The sequence below is a fragment of the Cupressus sempervirens genome, chromosome 7 (assembly GCF_028749045.1).
Source record: "Cupressus sempervirens isolate cs-2001-9-10 chromosome 7, ASM2874904v1, whole genome shotgun sequence".
NCBI classification, from domain to species: domain Eukaryota; kingdom Viridiplantae; phylum Streptophyta; class Pinopsida; order Cupressales; family Cupressaceae; genus Cupressus; species Cupressus sempervirens.
In genome coordinates this window covers 889,654,347-889,681,429 of record NC_143124.1, presented here as the reverse complement: position 1 = coordinate 889,681,429, position 27,083 = coordinate 889,654,347, and the positions used below count along the sequence as shown (strand labels likewise).

Below are 27,083 nucleotides of genomic sequence, written 5' to 3'. Positions count from 1 at the left end.
CCTCCATGGGACCATAACCTTCTATGACCCTCCGTGAATTCAATTCTTAAAAAGGATATGAAAAAGGAAAAGCAAGACGTCTCTTAAGACAATGATTTTTTTTTCTTTTTATCTACTAAGCTTCTAGATGGGGGCTTTTGAACTGTAGTTTGCATGTTTTCTTGACAGATATAGAAATAACAGCAGTTACATTGTCTGAATCAATTCCAACTATGATGCTCTGTTCAAGAAACTTCAAAATTTACCTGGAAAACTGCCATGGGGAACTTGATAGATAATTTATCTAATTTTCAGGATTACATGTCGTTGCCTTGTCTTTATAAAAATTATAAAACCTGTTAAGCCAGAGCTGCAAACTTTAGCATTCTTTTTTCTAATTTAAAAAAAACTAGTTTCCCTAGGATTTTAGGTAAAGATTCCATTTTTCTTTAGTCCCTACTATCCACTTTCCATGATTGGTCTGCACAATGAACATTGCAGTAGTAACCATGTTCATGGGATCTTGGCCCCCCACCATATATTTGCTATAGATCTATAACTATACTTTCTCAAATTGCAAGTAAAAAATGTAAATCTTTTACTGAGGTATTGTTGGTTATTGATAGAACCATAAAGCCTGTGCGAGGCAGAAGCGGGTATATATAGCATAATCTTGATATTTAAATCAAGGCAATTAATAATGTCTCTTCAAATATCCATGCCTATAAATTTGGGTATTTGGTCTTAAAATTCTATTAAGTGATCATAATGAAATTTCCTGGTCTAAACGCTTGTACAAATCTGTTTTTAAAACCTTATACAAATAATTATTATTTGCGACAACAATATCAGAATCCAATATTTGAGTCAGATCTTAAATTAATCAGATTTAATTCACTGTTCACACATTATCATTATTGTCACATTCTAATCAGCAAACAACAACAGATACATCTCCTGATCTTTCTCTCAGTACTAATAAAGACTGGATTGCATTCAAATGGTTTGCAACACTGGCAATTACAATATTATCACAATTTCATGTTCATGCCCATGGAAAAATTGAATTTTGAAATCCACAATCAATGAAGCTCCAATGCAACCTTTGAAGGCAATTGCTTTCCAACCAAAGGGTTTTTTCCTCTTGACTATCAAAATCAAAGGGTTTTCATACTTTAATCTCCACACTCAAACATAAGCGCTAAATCAGTTTCTAGATAAGGGTTTTGTGTAAAGTAATGGATGATGATTTTTGATATGATGCTTTTGCTTTTTTATTATCAACCCCAAAAATAACAGGGTGGCCACAATGTAAATCCATATTTCCAAATTGAATAATGATCTAGGTGGCAAAATCCTACTTGGGAAACTTATGGCACCAAAACATGACGAACAATGACATTATGATACAAGTTGGGGATTTTAAAAGAGAACAAAATTAAATGTGGAATAATTGGAGTTTGGGTTAGAAATATCATGACTCATAACTATAGGTCAAGACATAGAAGGTTGAGCAACATGCATGTTGGTAAGGACAGGTTTGAAAGTTTTTCAAAAACAAAGGAAAAGTAGGGGAAGGAAGGAAGGTGTGACAAGATGGAGAAGTCCCAAACTCCAATAGAAAGGAAGGAAAGAAGAAAATTTGGATGGAAATACATACTCGAAAGGGGAACTTTGACAAGTAATGCAATCTTAGAAGAATGGATCTTAGGTTGAATCATTGGAAAAGAACGGGAAGAGCACACGACAAAACAAAATTGGGAGGGACACAAAACGATTGTTGGCCTAATATTTGTAGACAAATTAATTAAAAATGGGACATGACATGTATCTTCTTGATATCCCAGGACTGAAAGTTTGCGAAGTAATTTTGTTGTTAGTGTAGCTTGACAATAGAAGTGATTAAATGGGAGTTGAATTGCCACCCAGTACTGTAAACTTATCCAGTACTGTAAACTTATCATTTAACCTATTAGCTACTCAAGAATTGTTTTTATCAAGGTAGAAACCACATGATAATGGGGTGTTGAGATGTCTTTGTTGTGTTGAAATCTGATACAAACTTGTTAGATTAATTAGAATCCACCTTGTCCACAATTATTACTTTTAATTTTTTTTTCATAGAAAATCACATGGAGAAAGTTGTGACGTAGACAAAGAATGGACAAAATGTATTGCAATGCCAAAACTACAGTAGTCAATAAGAGTTATTGTACAATTCCATCCTCTGTATATTATAATGAGGAGATAAAGGTGGAAAAATATTCCCTTCTTGTCAAACTCAGAAAACAAAAACTAGGAGAATACCATACAAAAAGGAGGGAAACATGCATACAAATGGATGCATGTGATAAGACAACTAAGACTAACTTTAGTCCAGTTAAAACTGTGGATATTTACATAATTGTCTACTATTACATTATTAATTGGATGCTTTGAAATAAACTAGTAAAATTAAATTTATTTCGAGTCTAATACGCATGGATTTAGAAGTCATATACATCATCACCTCTCCTTAAGATTTGACTTGGGAACTTGGGAGGCTAAGAATTGTAGACATCCTCCCTTCCTCCTCCCTCCCAAGTGGCAACTCGCTTCACCATTAGCATTCTCCACAACAGAGCATATTTAATTGTTGCTAGCAGTTTTGTGAGGATGTCTGCAACCTAATCTTTGTTGTGTGAGTTTTGTAGTTTGAACCCTTGTTCCTGGATAAGATTTCAAATGAAATGCATGTTGGTGCTTGATTGTGCTACAAGATATATGGATGGCACCTTGATTGTCACACTGAATGGTGTTCTTGATGAATACCAAACTCAGTCAATAGCTAAACTATATGCAGAGCCTCCTGCCTGCAAAGAATGACTCCTTTATACTCCTTTTGTATGAAAGATAATGCAACAATCTACCGTTTCATGCATGACCAAGTGGTAGTATTGTAGCAACAATGATAGACATAGATCAATGTGGACCTGAGATTTCAGCTTTGCATTCCCAATGCGATTTTGTGCAGCCCACGATCTGAACTAGCCAAATTGAATAGCAACCAACTGTATTGAAGTATCACTTTGTTGCTTTCCAGTGGCTCTCACGGAGGTCATGCGTGAAATAAGAGACAAGGCAAACAACAAAAAGAAAGATCAGAGTGGAAATGAGTCAAATATAAAGGTTTTTACCAGTTGGAGTATAAAGTGGCATTAACTGTTAGTCTACAACATTTGGCAAAAAATGTGACTCTTTTGATAAGGAGTCAAGGCTAGAGTCAAACATATGATATTGACGAAGTGGGTTCAAGATTGAGTTTGGTTGTGAAGTATACCTAGTCTCAAATTGAGTCACATGAAGACTAGAGAAACTAGCAAGGTAGACACAAAAAACACATCTCAAATTGACACACGAGGCTTAACTTGACTTGCTAAGTGTCGACTCTTTGTGATGATGTTATCAACATAAAGCACAAGAATTAATCATCCAGCCTATTTGTGTGAATTGTGAAAATTTAGCGGTGCTCGGAAAGTCCTAAGGCAAGCAAGAAATTATCAATTGAATAGAAAACTGAAGGGGCCTAATTGAGTTCATAAAGGGATCAGTGAATCTGGTAGACAAGTGAAGGGTCTTGACAGATCCCTATGGTTGTGCTATGAATTTCTTCCTAAAGATCTTCATGCACCAAGTGTTGAAAGCTACACACTTAATCCTATAGTGGGCATGTGGATGTGCAGTTGGCTTGAGTGGCATTGATGACATTAATATGCTATATGGGGGTAGTGGTTAGTATTTTTTATTGCCATATTGTGCATTTTGTTCTTACTGAAGACTTATGGAGGTTCGCCCCCTCAAAGTGGCTTATTATTCTCAGTTATTATCAATTGTTTCTAGCAAATGTGTGATTGTATCCTTCTTTTGTTCAAGTCATGTCATTACAAGTGGTATGGCATGTTCTTGGCATCTGGGGCAAATAAACAAGGGAATTTTTTTTTTTCCAATTTTGGAGGCTAGATTGTGAAGTTCATATCTCTCAATTCGGTGATTTTTATTTTTATTTTTGAGAGTTATGGGCATATTGAAGTTTCTACAGTCCCCTTTTGAGATTGGTTGAAATAGATTTGAAGGAGTTAAGTGAAATTATGGTTTCCACCAAATTTGCACCAAGGCTGCAAAAAGGCAAGGTTGCATGGGACAAGGGTACTTGTGTACTTAGGGTACAAGTACGACTATTTTTCAAAATAGGGGATGTGGGTACTTGGGCATATTTTTTTTTTTAATACAATTTAATATTTATAGAAAATTTGAAAATATGAGTCACAACAATGATTTTTCAAAACAAGAGTAGCGATAAAGTTTGCAAAATGTAATGTATTGGTTTTGAGTTTCAGATTTGCAATATGTTTGTAATAATAATATATGTAAAATGTTTAGGTGCATAACAAATTAGGCAGACTTTAAACATGAACAAGATCATGTCATATAAAATGATTATTACAAATCATAAACTTCAGACTTGAGCATTGATAAGGTCATAGATGGACTACTGGTAGAGTACTCCAAGTTGCAAAAACTAGCTGAGTTCGTTTGGCTTGGTGAGTTTTTACGACTTTTACTGGCGCGAAAAACTTGTCGAGTACTTTTTGAGTTTTTGTTAAAAACTTGGTTGTACTTTTATAACAACAATTAAAGGCAAAAACCGACCCAAATCAGTTTCATTTCTCATTTCTTCACTTGTATTTTGCTGAGAGGGGAAAAGTCTTCCAAACACTTGCAAACTAAATTCGATCGATTTGAAGAGGAACAGAGGTGGGTTTGAAGCACATTTGCAGCGGGGTTGGAGTGGAGCTTTTGAAGAGGATTACATCAATGATTTGAAGAGGCAGGCTATGGAGGAAGGCGTGGATTTGGTTTCACGTTGGATGAAATTGAGTTGAATTAGTAGTCACTACTAGTGCCAGGAGAAGCTAGAAGCAGAGCTATATCTAGGATTAAGGACAAGCCACAAACTGAGTTGGACATACGGAGCAAGAAGGCAGTCATGGCCAGTGCAGACTTCTAAGATTAAACCCTCCAGTTCTACCTCTCCCTTAGTTTTTATTAGAATTAAGAAGAGGAAGATGTAATTGGAATGATGTATTTACTTTTAGGTTTACATAAATTATTTACTATTTTGTTTCCAGCCATGAGTCTTCCTCAGGAGAATCATATCTAGACTAAGCTTGTTTGTTTTGTGTTTTCATTCATTGACTCATTGGATGCATCTTCTCATTGAATTTTGCAAAAAAATGCATTTCTAATTAAATTTAAGGAATTTTTCAAGTTGCCGAGTTTTTTCTGAAAACTGGCTCTTAGTGTTCCCCAAATTTACTTTTCACACCTTGGTGAGATTTTGGCTTTGATGAGTTTTCCAACAATGGATAAGGTTACTGTTAATCAGTATTGTATCAAAGTTTCAAGGCTACTGCCCCCCTACTATTATATTATTGTGCCCCTCTTTTCCATTATTTTAGAGTGTAGGAAAACCCTAGTTGGGTTGGGGGTGGCCCCTAGCACCATACTGTTAATCAGTATTTTATTAAAGTCTCAAACTGATTGCATATTGAATTAAGCTTGATAAACAGAAAGCTGATACGCAAACAAATCAAAACAAAAATCAGAAATCTTAATCAAGGTCCTTAGCTGTGATGCTCTGGTACCCCATACTTGGGTACATGTACCGGTACCCAATACACATCCCATGGGTGTGGGTATGCGTACCCATTCAACATAGAAAAATGTCATTTTTTTTTCATTTTGGGGTTTGCTCAAGAATATATTACTGTATTTACAGTCCAAATTGGAGCTCAATTGACGTTTTGAAGAAGTCACCACTAAATTAAGGATTTCACCAATTTTTCTTCTTAGTTTCTAAATCAAGAAATATCTTGAAGATTTCTTCAGAGAAGTGAATTCTAGTTACGGTTATTTTTAAAATTTCAGCATATTTTGATTTGTTTTGAATAGGTAATTGTCAAAACTATTTTGGGAGGCATCAGATGAGGCCATATACTAGAGATCAAGGCAAGACTTCCCACATGCTAGGAATGTCTTAACAAAGAGGATCAGAGTTAGAATCAAGTGTAGCTTTGGATTTGATGTGGTTTTCAATAGATGAAGAAGTGCAAAAGTTAGAAGAAAGTATCTAGAAAATGTAATTTCAAATAGGAAAAGCCACTAGTATGATAGAAGACATGGCTTACATCAAGGAAATAATGTCCAAACACCAAGGATCGATATAGATGATAAGGGTACAACATGATTTTAAAGCAATCAAGGGTTATGTTTTAATTCTAATTAAAAATATAGTAGAGGACATAAATGTGTTGTGAAGAATTTTTTCTACGTCGAGGGTGCCTGTGATTAAGATAAAAGATGAAGAAGAGCTAGCTGTGGTTGTATAAGAATTAGAAGAGGTGCAACCATCTCTTACCTCATGCTATTAGAGTTTTAGGTAATGACCATAGATAGAGGTATAGTAATGCCACAATATTAAACTTACTGTGTGAGACTACATGCTCGATGTCCTGCATTTTCTATTGCCATGACTGGAGTAGACATTGTTTTTGAAGTCCAATGGCTATCTTAGGAACATAATTGAGATGAACATCTTGGAACTTTTGATGCATTTTCACTTAGGATGAAACATTTGAACTAATGGTTTTGCATGCAAAAGTGTCCTCAAATGGTATGCTCACATCAAGTGCAAAAGATTTGAATGAGGGGGTATAGATAGGTGTTTGGCTCAATTATTGTCATTGGAAATGCAAGATTCAAATTGCTACATCAATAAATTTGCAAGCTATTTTGAGGGATAGACCAAAAGGATCACCTCGTAAAAGAGATCTTGATCAAGCTATCAAATAAGAGCTAGGGTACTATATTACAATCCTTCATCTTTTCTTTGAAGGTACATCAAATGCTACTCTAGTCTCAAGAAGGACAAGGTAAAGATGCAAAATAAATCGAGGGAGCAAGGAAATTACTTGTAGGATTTGACAATGCTACTTGAGTTGGATGTAGAGGGAAGAACCATCTTGGAGCTTGACTTAATTTTCCAAACACGCTTAAAGAAGCCAAGGACTAGGACAATCACAAATTACCTCATTAAGTGGAACAATTTTCTTGTCAAAGATGCCCTAAGGGAATATGAAGATTTTGTGCAAAAGCATCCGCAATTGATAAGCATCGAGGACAACACTTGTTCTATAATCCTATAGTATCAATATGGATATATGTAGATGATGTGTGGCTAGCTGTAATATGCTAAAGCTAACTACTAGATATTAGTAACAATTAATGAACAATACATAGGAATTATAAAATTTCTTCTAATCCTTATCAATATAAAAAAATTGTATCCTTTTCACATGAACATGAATAACTGATAAGTTCGTTAACCAACTGCAAGTAAAAGATATAGCTACATGATTTTCTACCTTCACATGAAAATGAACTTAACTAACTACTCAATTGCAGTTATGCTGAAAGGAAGAATTCAATAACCAAATTAACTAATAATGCTTGAAACCATAGTCCCTGATAAGCTTGAAGGTTTTCTTCTGGTTTTCGCTTCTGCAAGTGCTCCTAAATTTCTTCCAAGAGAGGGAGAGTATAATAAAAGGTTCTACCTCGTAACCATTGATCTTTCAATCTTGACCTAACAGTCTCCTGAACGGCTTTCTTTCAGAAGTGGCCCAGCCCTACACAAGAGGTGCAAAAACAAAATTCAATCTTTCTTCCCATCCAAGACTTGGTGTTTAAAACTCACAACTGTCTTAGTCTGTCACGCCCTAGAGACTTCTTTGCCTGAGTATGATGTTCCTAGCTAGGCAATACCCTACTGGTTCAAGTGACTCATGATTACTACACCATTGCATAGCACAACCTTGGCCAAGGTTTTATAGATATAAGCACTGTACTTCATGCTGTCAATGTCACCACCTACCTTGTATGGGAGTTCAATGGCACTTTTGGTTGCTCCTGACCTGGAGAGCACTTGCTGTCTATGATGGTGAATACAATGTCTTACTGACCAAGGAATACTTACAATTGTAATCCCTTGGATAGCCTTTCTCAGCCCATTCCCAATACTAAGGATTAAGCATAAGGTTGAATAACTTACAACAGACCTTGCTGGGATAATAATCCTTAACTAGTGTCCTTTGTAGATTACAAACAAGCAGATCACCCTTCCCAATGTTTCATGTCATCAAACCCTATTAGAACTTTTCAAGGGCTGCAAGCAAGATAATACATTAGAACAGATGAATTCCCACGGTTGGGCCAGGTACTTTGTATCAGTTCATTAAATCTTAGTTTGGCAGATCTACTTCTAAATTATAGTCATGGAAAATGCCAATCCTAAATTGTTCTATATTAACATGCAGAATTTATTAGATTTATTTCAATTTGATAGAGCCCTGTCTCCTTTATGTACCTGTAAATTGAATTGCCTTTTGATTATAATCTAGTCAAGTTTCGATTGGAGAGGAATAGAAACATCATTCATGTCAGTATGGCTAGCAATTCCATCTAGATTTCACATTCAGAATGTTGTAGAATATCATTGATTGCAAGAGAATGATAACTTGAAATGGTGTCCTGTGGACACGTAATAGGATTGAATGAGTATTTGTTGCTCTGGTGAATGAATGATTGGTTTAACCCCATTGGTGGATAGTAATGAAGGATTGCTACACAGAATTTGTAAATTTTTATCTTGATGAAAGACAGGCCTAGTACATGATGTTAAATCCTTTCATAGGATCAATAATGACGAGTGTAGATCCTTCCATTTATGTTTGAATGTGAATGTGTGGATATTTGATCATTCTTTTGAAAGTAACTTTATTTCATTCTTATTGAATGCAGAGATATATTCATCCTATTGAATGCAGAGATATAATCATTGTAGATGAATGCAGATTTGTGTTCTTTCTGATCAAGTGCAGTGATACTTTAGTTCTAATAAATGCAGAGATATATTGAGTCTTATCAAATGCAGAGATGCTTTCATTCTAATGATTGCAGAGATACATATTCATTCTACATGAATGTAGAGATATATATTCCTTTAATAATACATGATCTGATTTAACACGATGACGCAGATATAAGTCATATCAAGCACGATACCAATGTCCTTCATGGAACCTGATTATAATGAACGAGAAAATTCCTGGTGCACGTATTGTTTGGAGAAGACTCAGTCCAAGCAGCTCAAGATTAATACACTGCTTTAAATCAATTACAGCTTAGTTACAGAGCTCAGTAGATCACATGTACTGAATCAGTGATAGAGCAAATGTTTCTAAGAATTCACAAAACTGTCCAGCAAAATGATCTGATAGCATAGGTCAAAAACATCCAAGAAAACCTCTTATCACTAGCCCAGAGGAATGTAAGGGAGTGTAACTCTTATTGTCACCCGGGTGACAAAGAGGTACCTTCCCCAACCTCCAAGAGAGTTTAATTCTTGCACGATGATAAGATGATGAAATATTCCTCTGCAATATTATATATGTTTATTTATATAAGCTTATACATTTATGTATGGGTCTAGCACGTGCTTTCTTATATAACTTAGTGCCGTCATATATGCCTATGTATTCAGGTGTCCAAACTCATCGCAGACACATAACTATAGCTGTTACCATTTTATCAACTATATGTATGTGTGTAGTCCTTATCATCTGTCTATATTATGATGTTAGGCATGCGATGCACACATTATGCACACATATATACATATGCTCATACATGGCTATATATAGTATTGACATGATCATAATCATATTATATGAACATATTAAGGTTGTTCTATAAGATTGAGAGAGATCGCGAAGAATATTCTTGTACGAGGTCATTAATACTTTAATGAGAACAAGTATAATGGAATGACAACCAACCCACCAAAGACCAAGGAGACCAACACTAACAACCCTAACCCAATGATCTACTGACTAAGATATTTAAGGAAGGGTTCTTGCTCAGATGGCAATTCTGACCTCAACCTGATGTCTGCACCTTATCTCTCTGATGATACTCTCCCTTCCCTTCTTGGGGCGATCTTCTCCTGCATCCACTGCGACAAGAAAGAATAACCCATGTTCATATCTATATAATAATAGCAATCTAGGCTATCATCAAGTTGTCAATATACAACACTATTCTTCCTCTAAATATTAATTCCCATAAAACATTCATTTATTCAATAATGCTCATAATGAAACAAGACAACCTCATTAATCAATAATCCTCATAACTAAACATTGTAACTGCTTTAATAAAAAATCCATACAATTAACTAACTTCATACATCCCATGAAACAGTTATTGCAGTTATTTGATAGCCTTCAAAGAAGGGTATACTGTATAACACTAGCAAAAACTTTTAAATTAAGTTATATGATCATTAATATAGTGTTATAGTCATAATTAAGTTGACTTAGGTGGCATCCACGACATAAGTATGGCCTTTATGGAAGGTAGTGGCTAGTTTATTGTCATCATATGGTGAATTCTGTTCTTATTAAAGACTTGTGGAGGTTTTCACCCTCAGATTGACTTATGGTCTCAAGTATTATCAAGGATTTTCAACATATTTCTTATTATATTATTTTATGTGCAAGTTATTTCATTACATCGAACCCAGGGGTTGATTTCTTCTGTGAAGGATGCTAATGTCTTAATTTGAACTGAATGGACATATAAATCTGAGATATAATAACACAAACTGAAAAGCAATAGAAATTAGCAAGAAGATAAGAAGAAGAAGAGATGTGACATAGCATACACTCTTAGAAACCCTTATGGGAGAAACGTAGCATCAAAAGGAGATCTAAAACTAATTTTATCACAAGATGGGAAATACAATCTGTTGATAAAAAATAGCAGCAACCTCAAGTTGTCCAACCACACACCTGCAACTCGTGATATCAAAACTACCCGCTCAGCCTTCAATTTGTAGAATTTGGGTGCTTGAGTAAAATCACCAAGAGGTATTCAAGACCATGGAAGGGCCCAAAGGACACATGTTGAAATGCTCAACATGTAGAAATGAGTTGCATGCAAGAGGGATTCACTTCATGAAGTGTGCTATGCATGAAAAGATTTCTAACAACCATGCTGTAATTCACCTTTCCAAATTAGATTACCATTTCCTAAGGAGACAAGTCATATTTTTATCTATTGTTTTAATGCTCTTATAATACCATGCCTAGTGTTTGAAGGAATCTTGGTGGTTTCTAAAGGAGACATTATATGCTCAACATTAGAATATTATTTATGTGTAACTAGTATCTTGACATTGCAATTATATCTTAAGCATTGATCTTAGGATTTGCAAGGTGTACAACAATTGTAGTCCTAACATTCTTCCACTTGTATACATTGAAAAACATAAAACAATAAAGAAGTTAAGTGCCAATGGGAGAATACTCACAGCTTCCGTGCACCAAATAAACATTCTAGTGTTTCCTGGCTTAGTGGAAGAATCTAGTGCTCACCATAGGCTCAAATTTTTGTATCAACCATATCTCGAACAAGGTGATACTGAACATCAATATACTTCATGCAAGTACGGAAAGTTTGATTCGTGGCCAAGTTGATGACACTTTGTCACAATTAGCCGTTACTATTTTGTTTACCAAGTTAATCTTTGAGCACTATCTTCGAAACCAAAGCTTTCCTTTACAGATGTGTATGGAAGGAACCTTCATGCACCTCTTACACTTATAGCTAACAACTCCCCAAAATAGGGAGAATACAGTCACTGATAGATTTCTCGCCATCCAAGTCTCCAACCTAATTTGTATCAATAACGCCTTGTATGTCCAATAACTTGCTTACATTGCCCATTAATATAATAACTGAAAGTTTTATGTTTACACCTAAATATCTTTTTCACATAGGTCCAATGTTCTTTGCTTGGGTCAAAACATAAATCTGCTCAAAAATCCCATTGCTTGAGCCATATTTGGTGTAGCATGAGACTTCCTATAGCACTAGTATAAGGAACATTATACATGTCTTCAAAATCTTCCTTGTTCTTTCCTTCCAAGCATCCTGATTCTCTATTAACTAGACCCCCCATCTCGTGCACCCTTAGGTATAAGAATTCCTGATCCCCTAGCTTTGGATCTTTAGACTATTACTCTATTAATCCCTTTGTCCTGCATTTCCTTGGACTGCTGCCAACTGTATGAATAATTTCACCTACTGCCATGCACAACCAAGAATCCATTCATGATCTTGAGTAGATGCAATAAGATAGGGGATGGCTCTTCAAGGCCTTTCTATACTCAAGGACCCCTCAAGGACATGGTTTGTGTACAAAAGCAGATAGTTGCTGATATGAGCATATGGTTTCAAGTACTTGGCCATTTGAAGGTGATGCAAAAAACATGGATAATTGGCAAACTTGCTGGCTGTGCTTGCATTTCCGCCCAAGCAGCAAGACTCAATGAAGTGCTACTATGTATGCATATTTGAAGATGTAATCGAGGATGGTTGTTGAGCTGGTTTCTTGACTTCAAGTGTCTCAAGCATGTTCTTGGGTAATAAATGATGAATTTCCAGCTTTGTAAATGATGAAGCATGATTATCAATCATAGAAAGGAATAGTCTTCTAAGGTTCTATCTATAATTTAATAGCACTATGACATACTATGGCATTTTAGGAGGGGCTTTGGACCTAGTTGTCTTTTACTTGCAACACTTGCAAGCATGATTGTAAAAATATCAGATGAATGTGTGATACTGTTCTAATGCATTGGAAAGCTTTTGTAATGGTCTTATTTTGATGCATGGGGTTTTTTTATTTGTAAGGGATAACTAAGATTGCTGACTTGCAGGTTTCCTTAGTCTTTGTGGTTGTGAATACACAACCATTGTTCCATTGCTGATTTGCAGGCATGTTATCATTCTCTTTGTAAGCTGTGACTTTGTTGCTCAATCGGGTAGGCATTGGTCTGACTGGGGAAGGACCAAAGACATTTATTTTAACCATCTCCATTGTTAGTAGTAGGAGTAATTGTTAAGATTCACCACACTTACATGATTTAGTGTTATAAACCATGCCATATGTTGTGCTCTCTCTAAACTTAATAAATTATTGGAGGACCATGAAATTGTGATTCCGTCATGCCTATGTTGTATGACCAATGAAGGGGATTCACTTGTTGGGGTATAATTATGTCAACTTCGGGTGCACATACATGGATGTTTTATCTGCTTGAATGAGATCTAATATGTTTGTATACAATCAAAATTGATATAAGCCTCATGAAAAATCTTGGGGTTTATAAGATAAGTTAAATTTATTGATGGCCAACAAGAGACCACAAACGGGTCTAAGGGACTGAAGAGTGTACAACAAGGCCGCAACCAACAGTAGGAGCACCAAATGGTGTCTGTGGAAAGAACAAAATAGGAAGGCGAAAATCCAGAGCAAGAGAGACCTACAAACTCCTCATAGGTGAGTAGTCCAGAACCGAAGGTTATGGTCCGGGGCGAGGGGGAGCCCTAGGCTATCTCGAGGAGCTGTTGGAGATAGGATGATGTTGTTGAGAGTACCCTCTGCGATGCCTCATAGATCTGGCGTGCCTTGAAGAATGATGTCCAACTTCTTCGTCCCCTGGTCAAGAGGCTTAGGAGAGAAGGACGTGATGAGCTAGTCTGGAATTTGTCTCGGCCGAAACTAAAGTTGAAGAGTGTGGTCACGAAGCCACATGATCTCTTGTAGATAGAGCGCAAGACATTGTTGATCAATGTATTTGAAGAAAGAGGATAGGCCTCAAACACCCTCTAAACAAGCAATGGAACCTCCCTCGGATCTCATATTAGATAGGCAATGGAAAACAAAATGAGTCTCCAACTCCACCTTCCCAAGAGGGCAAAGGCAACAAAACTTGCCCCATTGTCAATTTGATGGCTTGTCTGAATGCTTAGCCGATGGGACCTCTCCCCCGAGGAGATGTGTAGGGCATGAGTCCAATGGCGGGTGAGGTACTGAGGGTGAACAATGATCTCATCTGGATATTCATGTAATGCCTCAGTGTAGGAGGCCATCCTCAAGCAGAGTCCTCCCAGAGGGTTACTCATGTCGTGATGATATACTGTCTGTAGATGTCCATCCAGACATGCTCATTCAGCACTTGCCAAGATGGAAGGAGGTGATTGAGGGCATCTAGGGAGAACTGGAAGGGGGGAGGCGATCAATCGCTATCTCAACCAGACCAAGTAGAGCAGAGGCTTGGGTGAACCAACAACAAGCTCTGCTAGCAAGGTTGGACCCTGCAACCAGTTCAGAAGAGCAATAGGCCAAGTAAGAATATATGTGGCAACTCTAAGAGGAGTTTGCGAAGCCTCAAAGAAAATGGAGAAACCAAACTAGATCAAAGGTAGTCCCAAGCTTGAAGGGATGGGCATCAAACTTGGCTAAGATGGTATTGTGTGGGGTGTACCGATGACTCTTGATAATGTGCCAAAGGAGGGTCGAGACATGCTCAACTGAAGCCTAGTTGGACTCCAAGAGAGAGGGCCCCAAACGATAGAGCTGTAGAGGAGAGTCGGTCTGACCAAAGAGTCCAAGAGGAACATCTTGGTTGTGGTATCTTGGAAATGATGTTTGAAGCACTGTCTCTCAGGCATAGCTAAGGAACTAAGCCCTTTGTTGGCCTGGGGTTGAATAGCAGGTTTGAAACTGAAATGGGGTCCAAAGAGCTTAACCCCCAAGTAATTTTAGGAGGTGATCTCTATCTCATTGCCTTGATGTTAGAAATGAAGAAGTGAAGTTTTCAATCAGTTGAAGACCATCACTTAGGTCTTGCCTACGTTTGTGACTAATTGCCACAAATCACAAAAGGAAGCCAAGCCATCAAATAGTTGCTGAAGCCCCTTCGGGGAAGAAACCAAAAGGACTATGTTGTCGACAAAGAGCAAAATGGATGTCAAAACTTGGTGTAAGTGGCAACTGTTACCAAGAAGTGAGAAATCTTGGAGGAAAGTTTTGACCTCATCAATGTAGATACTGAAGAGAGTGGGGGAATGATGGCACCCCTGCTTTACCCTGATGGTACTCTAAATGGGGTCCAACAAACCTTCTGGAGTTCTGAATTTCCCTCCACTCTTATATAACCTCATCATAGCCGTCAAAAGAGTCTTTGAAATCATGATGTCCCTAAGTCTTCGGAAGAGGGTTGTTCGAGGGATAGAATCAATAGCCTTGCGAAAGTCCACAAAGCAGCATTAATCTTTTGTTGAACAGTGCCAAGCCTCTTGGATAATCTAGGGAAGAGTCAGAATATGGTCCATGGTTTGAAAATCAGTACGAAAACTAGCGTGCCCTCTAGCATGATAGTGCCGGCGATCAAGCTCTTTGAATAATATAGTATTTAGCAGGGTGGCATAGAGTTTGGCAAATGCATGCCCAATCTTGATGGTCCTGTAGTTGCCGGGGTCCGAGGCCGACCCAGTCTTATAGACTCAAATAGATAATATGTGGTAATCAAGAGTTGGGAAAGGAAGTACACACCACTTTGTTAAAGAGCACTATGAGAAGGAAGTCCAAAACAGTAATACCAAGCTTGAAAAGCTCTGCTTAGAACCATTCCTCATCCACCATCTTGCTACTGTTCATGAATCTAACTGCCTCACAAGCATTTTGGTAATGGCTGCTTGAGGGCCTTTAGAGTGAGTGTTATTTCCCTTTAGCTATCCTAGGCCACTATCCACAAGAATCAGTCCATTCATGCCATTGGCTGAGCATAAATCTTCAGCATCACTTATGATGATATTCCATAGCCATAGGTATTGGTGCTTTTCTTTAGGATTTGTGGGATTACATGTTTGAGCACCAACAAACCCAACTACACCTCCAATTTGTCATACTAAAACTACCCACCAAGCTTTCAATTTATAAACGTTAAGCTTTAGTGAAACCATCAAGTGGTTTCCAAAATCATGGATGGGCCCAAGAGATACATGTCCTTGTGCTCAACATGTGGAAATGAATTTTATGTCAGAGTTATCTACCTCACAAAGGGAACCATGCATGAAAAGATTTGAAAGGCTAAATTGTGGCTTTTCACATTTCTACAATGGAACACCTTTTTATACCAAGGTTGGATAGTTTGTAACTCCTGGTTTTAATGCTCCTACAATATCATGTCTAGTGTCCTGAGGAATTTGATGGGTCCACAAAGGAGCCATTATACATACACCATTAGAATATTACTTATATCTATTTTACTGACATTAGTTATATTCCAACATAGTTCCTAGGATTTGAGAAGAATGCGACACACCTAGTCTTAACACTGAAGCTTTCTTTGCATCAATCTAATGTGATCTCTTCACACCATTCTAAGGCACTATGCACATATTGTCCCATTTGTGCAAAGAAGCTTTAATGAAAAGCTTGTTTCTCAACATAGGCTTTGAAGGCACTAAAATGTTTAAAGACTTTACTCTTGCACTTAAGAAAGTGCACCCCTGTGATCCTTGAGTAGTTACTAATGAAGATGAGCACATAACTGACCTCAAATGTGTTTTAGAAAGACATCTAGTCATCGTGTGTCAATTAAAGAGTTGTATAACTTTTCTCAATGATATTTGTAAGTACACAACTACAACAATCAAAACCTTTGATGCCATGTTGAAGATTTTTTCAATAGAATTGCACAGATCTTTGATATCGACAAACAGCAGTTGAAATCTATTGGAATGTCAAAATTTACAAAGTACATTAAACAACATTCTTTATTGTATATTATATAATGCCATCCTCCCAATCAAATTTAATGAGAAAGTAGAGGGGGCAAAATATTTCCCTAGTTAAACTTGAAAAAATGAACTAACAAGAACACTCGTTCAAAAATGGAGAACTTACATGCAAAAAGATGTCAAGTTCAACACTAACACTAACTATAGTTTAACTCAAGTTGTGGATGGTTATAGAATTATCCACAATTACAAATTATTAAATTAATTGCATGAAATGCAATAAACAACTGTAGGGATATGAAGTAAATCCTATATCTCACATGCTCAAGTCCTATAAGACCTATATGATAATATGATGCATCCTGTGATATAACTGATTTTAAGTTTTCTGAAGATGAAATTAATCTGTCAGGTGTATATTATTTAGTTGGCAATTACAGAAACCAGTTCTACATAGCAGATACCTTGTCTTGTGTGGACATGGCATTGATGGCTAAAGCTTTGTTATATTGATTTTTCCTTTTATTTTGCACCATCATTCCCTTTTCTGTAAGTAATTTATGTTGTTTGTTTCTTGTCATTTTCTGTAGAAAAACTGTAAAGTTTTTGCTATTTTCTGACCCTAACTCTTACACTATCTGATATCGCTCTTTCAGAAGATTCCAAGTACTTGTTTCATATTGTTGGTGGAACATAACTATATGTGAATTTTGTTTACATGTTATTGGAATTTCTACTTTTCTACAAGATAAGCTAGTATTCTATTCCTTTATAAATAACAAAAAATAACAGAAGTTGCTGATATAGGTGTATTATTAAGATAAGATAAATTTATTAATGTCCAACAAGAGACCACGAAAAGGGTCTAAGGGACTGAAAGCCTACAACCAAGGAGGCTAACAATAGGAGGACCATCAAATAGTGTCTAGAAAAGAGTAGAACAAAAGAAAACAAGAAAGTGAAAGAGAAGCAAGAACAAGAACGGGAACATGAACACTATGAAGGCAAGGGCTATGGATCCTTCCTTGGTGTAAAGAATTCTAGAACAGAAGGGTAAGGCCTAGGGCAACCAAGAATCCTAGTGTCTCTGAGTACTCCTAGAGGGGTGACACTGCCGAGTAAGCCTTTCGCAGGGTCTCACGGATTTGGAATTACCGATGGTAGAAGTGTCAACCGGACGCTTCACACCTCAAGCAGGAGGTGGGGGCGAGAAGAAGGCAGTGATAAGCTGATCCGAAGCTTGGCTCTGGGGAAAAAGGAGTTACAGAGTATGGTCGCGGAGCTGCATAGTCTCCCAAAGGTAAAGCACAAGACATTCCTGGTCCATATCATTGAAGAAGGTGGAGAGGGATCGACGATCTTTGCATAAGCAGTAATATCTCCCTCTAATCTCATAATAGGTGGGGCATCGAAATATGAAGTGGGTCTTAGTCTTTGCCTCTAGCAAGGTACATAACTGACAAATCTGGTCCTCCCTATCAATGTGGTGATCAGTCTGGATCCGAAGTCTGTGAGAACCAAATCGAAAGGAACTCAGGGAGATATGTAGAGCGTGTCTCCAAAGTCGTGACAAATTAGCTACACGTGTTATAATACCATCCTGAATATCTAGAAACTGCCCAATGTAGAAGGCCATCCGCGGACGTACCCAACTCGGGGGATTACTCCAAGTTGTGGCAATGTACCATCTATAGATGTCAAGTTTGACATCCCCGTTCAGCTCCTATTGTGAAGGAGGTGATCGGAGCATCTAACGAGAACTAGAAGGGGGGAAGGCTGTCAATCCCAATCCCAATCAAACCCAACAAAGTAGTGGCCTAAGCGTACCAACAAGCCTTGGTGGCACAGTTGGCATCGACAATGGCAACTGAAGAGTAATAGGCTAGATAAGAGTAGTGGTGCCAATTCGACGTGGATTCCGCAAAGCCACGGAGATGGTGGAGAAACCAAATCAAATCAAAGATAGCCCCTAGCCTGAAGGGGTGGGCACCAAACTCAGAAAGAATAATGTTGTTTGGAGTGGACCGATGGCATTTGATAATCCACCAGAGGAGAAGCGTCTGAACCCGCTCGATTGAGGCCCAATCCGAGTCGAGGAGGGAGGGGCTCCACACCACGGAGCCATAGAGAACAGTGGGTCTAACTAAGGAGTCCAGAAAGGACAACTTAGATGTAGTGCCCTGAAAATGATGTCTAAAGCACTGTCTCACCAGCATGGCAAGGGAACCCATTGCTTTGCCGATCCTGGGCTGAATGGTTGGTCTCAAGCTGAAGCGAGGTCCAGAGAATTTAACCTTGAGGTAAGTATAAGAGGAAGCAATCTCAACCTCTTGATCTTGAAAGTAAAAATGCAAATATAAAACTGTTCTGTATTTTCAACCTCCCTTTTCTGAAATCCATCTGTTATAATAATAAATGTAACATATGTATCTGTGCTTCATCGCAAATTACTTTTAATTCTGCCTCTCCTGCAAATTTTGGTGGGATTTCCTCAGTAGGAATGGGCTATGATGCTAGTTCCTTTGTATGTCGTGGTGCCAAGGTATCTTGTAAACTCAATGCTAAGGAGTCTAGACACCCATGAAAGGACCCGAGTCACCTGACTGAAGGAATTCTACTCCATGGATGTTAACAAGTGCACTGCTGCGAAAATCTCTGGAATTAGTTTGTAAGCAGGTCCATTTAAATGACTGAATGAAATGGAAGATTTTAATAATATCCACGGGGCCGAAGCAGCCTATTGGACCACTTAAGTAGCACCCACCTTAGAGTACGGTGCCAAGGTCCTAAGCACTTTGTAACCTCTTCTTTAGATGTCTTCTTTGACAATCTATTTTACCATAAGGTTTTCTGTTGTGTCTATCCGTGTTTCTCAAATGGAGTACTTAGATTGTCTGCTTCTAAAATATCCACAAAGCTGGAAAATATGTCACTTTATGCTGGGTGCTCCATGATTAAATGTCGCTGTCTCTACCACACCCTTGTTGCAGAATAGGCATATCCTTTTTCCCCATTCTTCCTTAGGTATTATCCATCTTCCCATTTCACTCCTCAAATGCTGAGAACTAGTAGCAAGTTGAACTACGATCACATTTGCTCTCCATTTGATATTTGCTCCTATGTATGCTTTTTCCTCGTGTTGCTCTCGTGGGGTTAACTTTTTTGATATAGTAGGCTTTTTCACATCCTTTTTCCTTTGACCATATGATATTCCTGAATTTATCCCCCACAAACTTTTTTATTTCCTCATTGGTATCCGGACACTCTTGTATGTTGACATCCCATTTTTTCATCCATTTGTCATTTTTCTTCCTCCAGGTGTTATTTCTTCTATCTAGTTTTTCCTCCATAATCAATTTTGCCCAGTGGTGTTTTTCCGTACATGTTTTCTTTAAGTAGCTTAACAATTGGACCATTGCCAAAGCCTCTAATGGGAAAATACCCTTTTCTGCCAATAAGAAAATATAAGGGACAGCATTATAATATACAACTAGCCTCTTGCAGATGTCATATGAAATTCAACTAATCCTGATTCTGATACTGGTAGCTGTTCATGATTTGCCATCAATTTTATATATACTGCTCAAAATATACATAACCATGATTACTTAGTTATTTAAAATTGAAGGCTTGAAACTGGGTTTTCAGTTAAATTAATTAAATTAAATTAACAAATCCAAAGGTCTAGAGAAGAGCAAACAATAACAAGTGCATTATGATTGTGACATGTTTCAAGATACTTGAGCAACATACAGCAATCATGACAGCTGAGTCCTTTTCCAAATAAACATGAGATTTGCCATGTGAATCTGTGCTAGAGGAAATATTCAAGGAAGATCCTCTGCAAACAATTACGTTCATCCCTTGCAGAAGTGTGAAGACTTTATTGTTTGATTCCATGGCATTCATTTGTCCTGCGATGAATTAAGCACATGGGTTTGAACTGTATCTTGATATGATGGTGCTTCTCTATTGGTGCTTGGTAATCATTCAATCTTCAACAGATTAAAATTATGATTGACATAACTTTGGTATCAGGGATGAGCATAGAGGTGATGGATGGTGATGCAACTTGCTGGGGCAGGGGGAAGATTGCAGTGCAGGTGTGACAAAGCTTTGGGAGATAGTGCTATTATCTTCTTTTCTCAAAGTTTTGAAAATGACAAAATGTCCTCAAACAGGGTGACATTGGCACTGGGATAGAGGGCTGAAATATATGGTTTTTAATTCTTAGAGCCCTATAGACACGTTTGAATCTTATGCTTAATCTCTATTGTACTTGTGAGCCATTTGTGGTTGTTCATTGTTTTACTTGTAGATAGAGAGTTACATGACTTGGGCTCAACCATTGGATGGTCCTGATAAATAACAATATTGTGACAAATCTGGATGTGTACATATTAAAGTCGCACCACTATGTCTAATCACCTGAATATTCCAGTATGGTACTCTAGCACTTCAATGCTTGGAAAATTTAGTAGTCACCCCTTTGGTGGGTGACATTGGGTGACATTGGCACTGGGACAGAGGGCTGACATATATTGTTCTTAATTCTCAGAGCCCTATAGAAACGTTTGAGCCTTATGCTTAATCTCTATTGTACTTGTCAGCCATTTGTGGTTGTTCATTGTTTTACATGTAAATAGAGAGTTGCATGACTTGGGCTCAACCATTGGATGGTGCTGATAAATAACAATATTGTGACAAATCTGGATGTGTACATATTGAAGTCGCACCACTATGCCTAATAACCTGAATATTCCAGTATGGTACTCTAGTACTCTAATGCTTGGAAAAATAATTAGTCACCCCTTTGGTGGGTTGTCGACAATTGTTTTCCCCCATCCTAATTTATTCTTCATCTTGTTTGCCTGTTCTTAAGTTCAAGTTGCAATCCTATGGTCCATAGGCATCAGATTAAAGTTAAAACATCAACATACATCCACTAGGTTACGCTCAGATGATGTAACTATTCAATTACATAACTTTCTGTTCCTTTGAAGTTTTAATGAAACACTCTCTTCAGTTAGATGGAGGGAAATACTTTTGTTGATGATACCTATTTGATTCTAATGTTGATTGCCTGTTTAACTACGCTTTTCTGTTAATTTTAATGGATATTGTTGGGATTCATCATATAACGTTAAACATTCTCTGTTGATCAATTTCAACTAATTTCACTTATCATAAACCAAACATTTTCTTAGTGTTGGTTAGCATGTGTTGTACACTTATGGTTTAGCATTGCCTGATAATTCTTGAATGAGTCGTGTGATCTGTTGCATATGCTACATTCTGTGGATTATGTGATAGCCATATATGTAGTATTATAACGTATCAGAACATTGCTAATTACCCAGGTTCAGTATTGAGCTTTAAATTTTAATGATATGCAATGTAGTATACTGGTGATCCACTTGCATGGCCGCTAAACATGTAAGCGGCAGAAGAAAAATATATAGGTTGAACTAATAAGCTCAAAGAAATTATATTAGTTATGAGATTTTATCATCATAGTGTGGCAACAGTTTGGTTGTTTCTTTTGTTTAGAATTCATATGGATATAACAAATTGGTTGATTCTTTTGTTTTACCTAATATGTATATGTTCGAATATTTTCTGTCATGGCTTGGAGAAGTCTAGTAGGTTTAGGGATGAGAATGGTGCAAGATTATACATTGCAAACGACCTGAGTCATATGACTTTTGTTTGGTATCATAACAACCTGTTTACTGGATGATTGCTTAAAATTTTCTTTTAAGAACTCAGACGATCAAGTAATTGGTCGTTTAATGACTGCTTTGACGCATGTATTGTTCTTGCCTCTGGTATTGTATGTTAATAGAGGGGGAGTTTGTGGAAGTCATTGTGGCCTGTTATGATTCGAATGCCATATATTCGTAAGAATATATTATATATTCCGAAGTACTAATAATTAAAGCACTTGTTGCATGGTCAACTCTAACTTTGAAGATGAAGTGTTATGTCCTTACATAGTCAAGTCTATAAATATGGATGAAAACAATGTCCTATATCATTACATCATCACATATTAATTTCACACATTATAATCTGATTATTGGAGGTTACTCCCTTTAAGTGATCAGAGCTTTCATTTGCGCAACTTTTTGGTTTCATCAAAACTTCCAAACCAGTGCAATTTTGGATCTATTTTTTTTGTTTTGGGGTTTGAGGTATGTATTTAAGTTTTTGAAATTTATTCTTAGACAATTAATTTCTTGATTTAGTGGTCAAAGTTGGTCAAAAGAGAAACGTCAAATTCTCTCTCACACCAAATACTTTCTCGCCTTGATAAATCTTAAAATAAAAACATAATTAAAGCCATACCATGTTTAGGATTAGAGCACCTTACTCCACATACAAAACATAAGGATCCAATATATTTTCCACCACCTAAAACTGAGGAAAGAATTCCACAAGGACATGAAGCAATGGCACATTTTATTTAAGGTACATTGTTTGACCTTTTGTAAAATCTTTAAATAAGAGCTTGGAGTAGTTTTTGAAGGAATTATTATCAGAATTGAAGCTCCAAAGAAACCGCCAAGGTGGATACAACCTTAATAAACCAAATCAAGAGATAGGATAACCTTTTCAAGGCCAAGAATCATACCTACCTAGAATAAACTTCAATAAATTAATGGTACAAATAATATTTTTGTATGGATTAGACTATTAGAACAACAATTTGAACTTCACAATATATTAAATAATTCCATGATTGACATAGCTTTACTAATTTAGAATCAGGACCTTATCAATGGCACCATAGGAAGATGAGTGATAGACAAGGACAAATGTTCAATTGGCAAGAATTTAGAAAATAGTTAGCAACTTTGTATGAACAACCATGTGTTGGAAGCTAATATACCCGATAAAAAATAAGAAGCAGCTAAGGTCTATAGCTGAATACAATGTTGAACATTTCAGATTTGGCATTTTGAGCTCCTAAGGTGACACCTTACCAAAGACTATAATCGTACATTAGTTAACTTACAGACCAAATTTAACATGATGTTTGTTGGAACCTTATACAGTTAGGAAAGATTTGCAACAAGCTTTACATAGTAATGAAAAAAATACCAGAAAAGAGTAATTGACAGAAATGTGACTTGTCCTGCTAGCAAAAGCATGGGCAATTCTTCAACCTAAGAGAAAGTAGTCATTTCTCCCTTCAAGAAGAGATAGAGAAAATAAATAGAAGCGTATGTTGAATTGTGATAGCAAATGGTCAAGGATTCAGAACTGTTATACTAGTGTACGAACAAATGAGGTCGAAGAAAAGGGAGATGTAAAAGAATTCAATATAAAATTCAAGGATAAGGAATCCAAGGAAAATGGAAGCAATTCTATCTTCCTATATGCATTGACTGTAATATATTCTTAAGTCTAATAAGTTGTGCACTTTGGCATGCTTAAACCCTAACATATGTTTTTTAAACACATTAGTTCCACTTTATTAAAATGAAGGGGTACCTACCACATACTTAAGTTTATTTTTAAGGATGAGACCTCTCCCATATCATCAAACACTAAATTCATATATTATTATCAAATACTAAATTCATATATGAAAGGCTGACTATTGAAGGTTACCCTTCAAAGTGGTCTCATATATTTCTGATTTTTACAAATATTTCCAAAATATCATAACATTGTCATAGGTGAAGGCAATGGCACTGTTGAGTCATAGATGAACTGTAATAAATTGACCATTATTTACCTGGGTATTGCCTATCAATGAAGGGCCTTATTTAAGACATTTAAAAGTATCATGCCGCAGTGAAACAAACTGTGGATATTTTTTTAAAAATGATCAAGCTTTTTGCAGCATGTCCTTTTGCTGCTGATTTAGTATTGAGAGTTCTATCTTAGATTTCTACTCTTTTCGTGTCACATATTGTTTTCCATACCCTCCTTGTAACAGGGTGTAACTGCATTTGGTTTATTCAACTAATATTTTCATGGCCTACATGTCCGCATATTTGTCAAACCTGTAACTGAGATCACAGTTCATGCATCAAAAGTCCATCTTTAGTAAGGACTAGTACATGTGAAATCAGTCTGTCAAACACAAAATGCATGCACTCACAATCTGGAAAAAGTTAATCTGTGGTAGATAATTTTTGATTTTTGAAATCAGACTAAAACATAAGTATAGATAAAACATGGAATACGACCCTTGGATATGTAATAAATTGAAGGGCCTCTTCAATGAAGGACCTTTAGTCAGGCATTTAAAAGTATCATGCCACAGTGAAACAAACTGTGGAGATTTTTTTTTAATGATCGAGCTTTTTGCAGCATGTCCTTTTGCTGCTGATTTCGTATTGAGAGTTTCATCTTAGATTTCTACTCTTTTTGTGTCAAATTTTGTTTTCCATACCCCTCCTTGTAACAGGGTGCAACTGCATTTGGTTTATTCAACTAATATTTTCATGTCCTACATGTTCGCATATTTATCAAACCTGTAACTCAGATTACAGTTCATGCATCACAAGCCCATCTGTAGTAAGGACTAGTACATGGGAAATCAGTTTCTGTTAAACAAAAAATGCATACACTCACAATCTGGAAAAAGGTAATCTGTCATAGATGATTTTTTATTTTTGAAATGAGACTATAACATACGCCCCAGTTTAACTATAGATAAAACATGGAATAGGACTCTTGGATATGTAAACCTACTTCTTTCTTTTTTGAATGCAGAACATGTGAAATCTGTGGTGAGACTGCAAAGAATATTGTAGGTGCTCGAGATACAGACTTCATGGAAGATTGGAATGAGAGAGATGCTAGCGATTATTCTTCTGGTGAAACACCACGATGTTGGAGGGGTCGGCCTTTATGCAAATTCTTGATGGCATGCATGGTAGTTGCTTTTATACTTCCATGGTTCTTTCGCATCTCTATGTTCTAGGGGTACATCGATTGTTCTCTGCTACCAAGGTAATTTGCTGTACTTGCTCAGCAATGCAGTCTTATTTTGTGCAGTAAATGAAATTATTGAGGGTAGCTGCTTTAAGGAGAAAATTATGATGGGTGCAAAGCATGAGATATATATTTGTAATATGTATATTGTATTTCTGAATTCGAATTCAGACACAAAGATAGATCTCAAGGAAAAGCCTTCTAGTCATTAGGTCACAATTCTTGTACTGATGAGGCAATGAATGAATTGATTACTAGATGTTGGACACATTCTGTGGGCTTTCAGAATCTTAACATGATATGCCATATACAGAAATTAGAAGACATTGCAAGTATCTTGTGTGTAAATGGAAAATGTATCTTGTGAAATACTTGAGAGATATTCCAGTGGTTTATATTCTTAAGAGATTTTGGCTTTCAGACTTTTTCTTTGAATACATGTGCTCTTATGGTCATCAACAAATATCTGTTCTGATACTTTTTTGCATCGACTTCTAGTACTTGAAATAACTTGGCGGATCTGTAGTAAGAAGCACCTAATACTGTTACTTCCTTTTATTAATTTATGGTTAACTTTTTTCCAGAGTTTATGCCTTTCCAAATTCTTCTTTCTTATTGTGCCGCTATTGGGACTCTAATAGTCATACTACTTTCAACACAAATGTCACGCACCTGTATGATGATGCATATAATGCAATATATGCATAGTCCATTTTTGCTTAAAAAGAAGGGACAACTATTTTTTGATGGAACTGGTTTACTGAGAGCTTAATATTTATGGGGAGTATGCAAGTACAACCAGAAGAATAAACAATGTAGGTTGCTTTATACTTTAATTGCAACTATATTCACTCAGAGCTCTTCAAGATTCACAAAGTGTTTGGGTTTTTTAGCCATTTTGGTGCAGCAACCCCATAAAGAATGGTTAAACATGACACTTAGTTTCTACAATTCTCTTTTACCTTGTATGGGTAACTCTATTATTCAACATAAATCATATTTTATCTCGAGCAGCTACTATTTTCTACAACCTCTGTGAAACAGTGTCACTTTAGCACTTAAAGAAGAAAACCCTAACACAATCATAACATGAATTTTTTAATATGGTTAGATAGCTAATATAGAGCTTAATATAATCGTGGTATTTTTAAAAATTTGTATTGAATCACATGCAAGCTTGATGGAAAAGATGCCAGAACAATGTCTGGAATCTTTTATATTTTAAAAAACACATCTTTAGCACACAATGTTTGGCCAATCCTTTGGGTTGGATGCCCAAGGACCAATGCAAATAATATAGTGAGCACCAAATGAAAATGCATTTCTAGAGCCAAATTGCTCTCGTCCTCCTTCCCTCCTTCCCTTGTATATAGTTTAGGGACTATAGTGTTTAGGGTACA

General features: G+C 36.7%; 1 protein-coding gene across 2 annotated transcripts in view; it reads left to right on the top strand.

Moving 5' to 3' along the window:
- The window catches only part of LOC149550352 (uncharacterized), a 29,586-nt gene extending 3,468 nt beyond the window's left edge, over positions 1-26,118 (top strand). For both annotated transcript variants that reach the window (XM_089793387.1, XM_089793388.1), the window contains exon 3: positions 25,462-26,118. In XM_089793387.1, coding sequence (XP_089649513.1) covers positions 25,462-25,672 — 211 coding nt within the window. In that variant the 3' untranslated portion in view covers positions 25,673-26,118. The remainder of the gene's footprint in view (positions 1-25,461) is intronic.
- Positions 26,119-27,083: the final 965 nt, after the last annotated feature.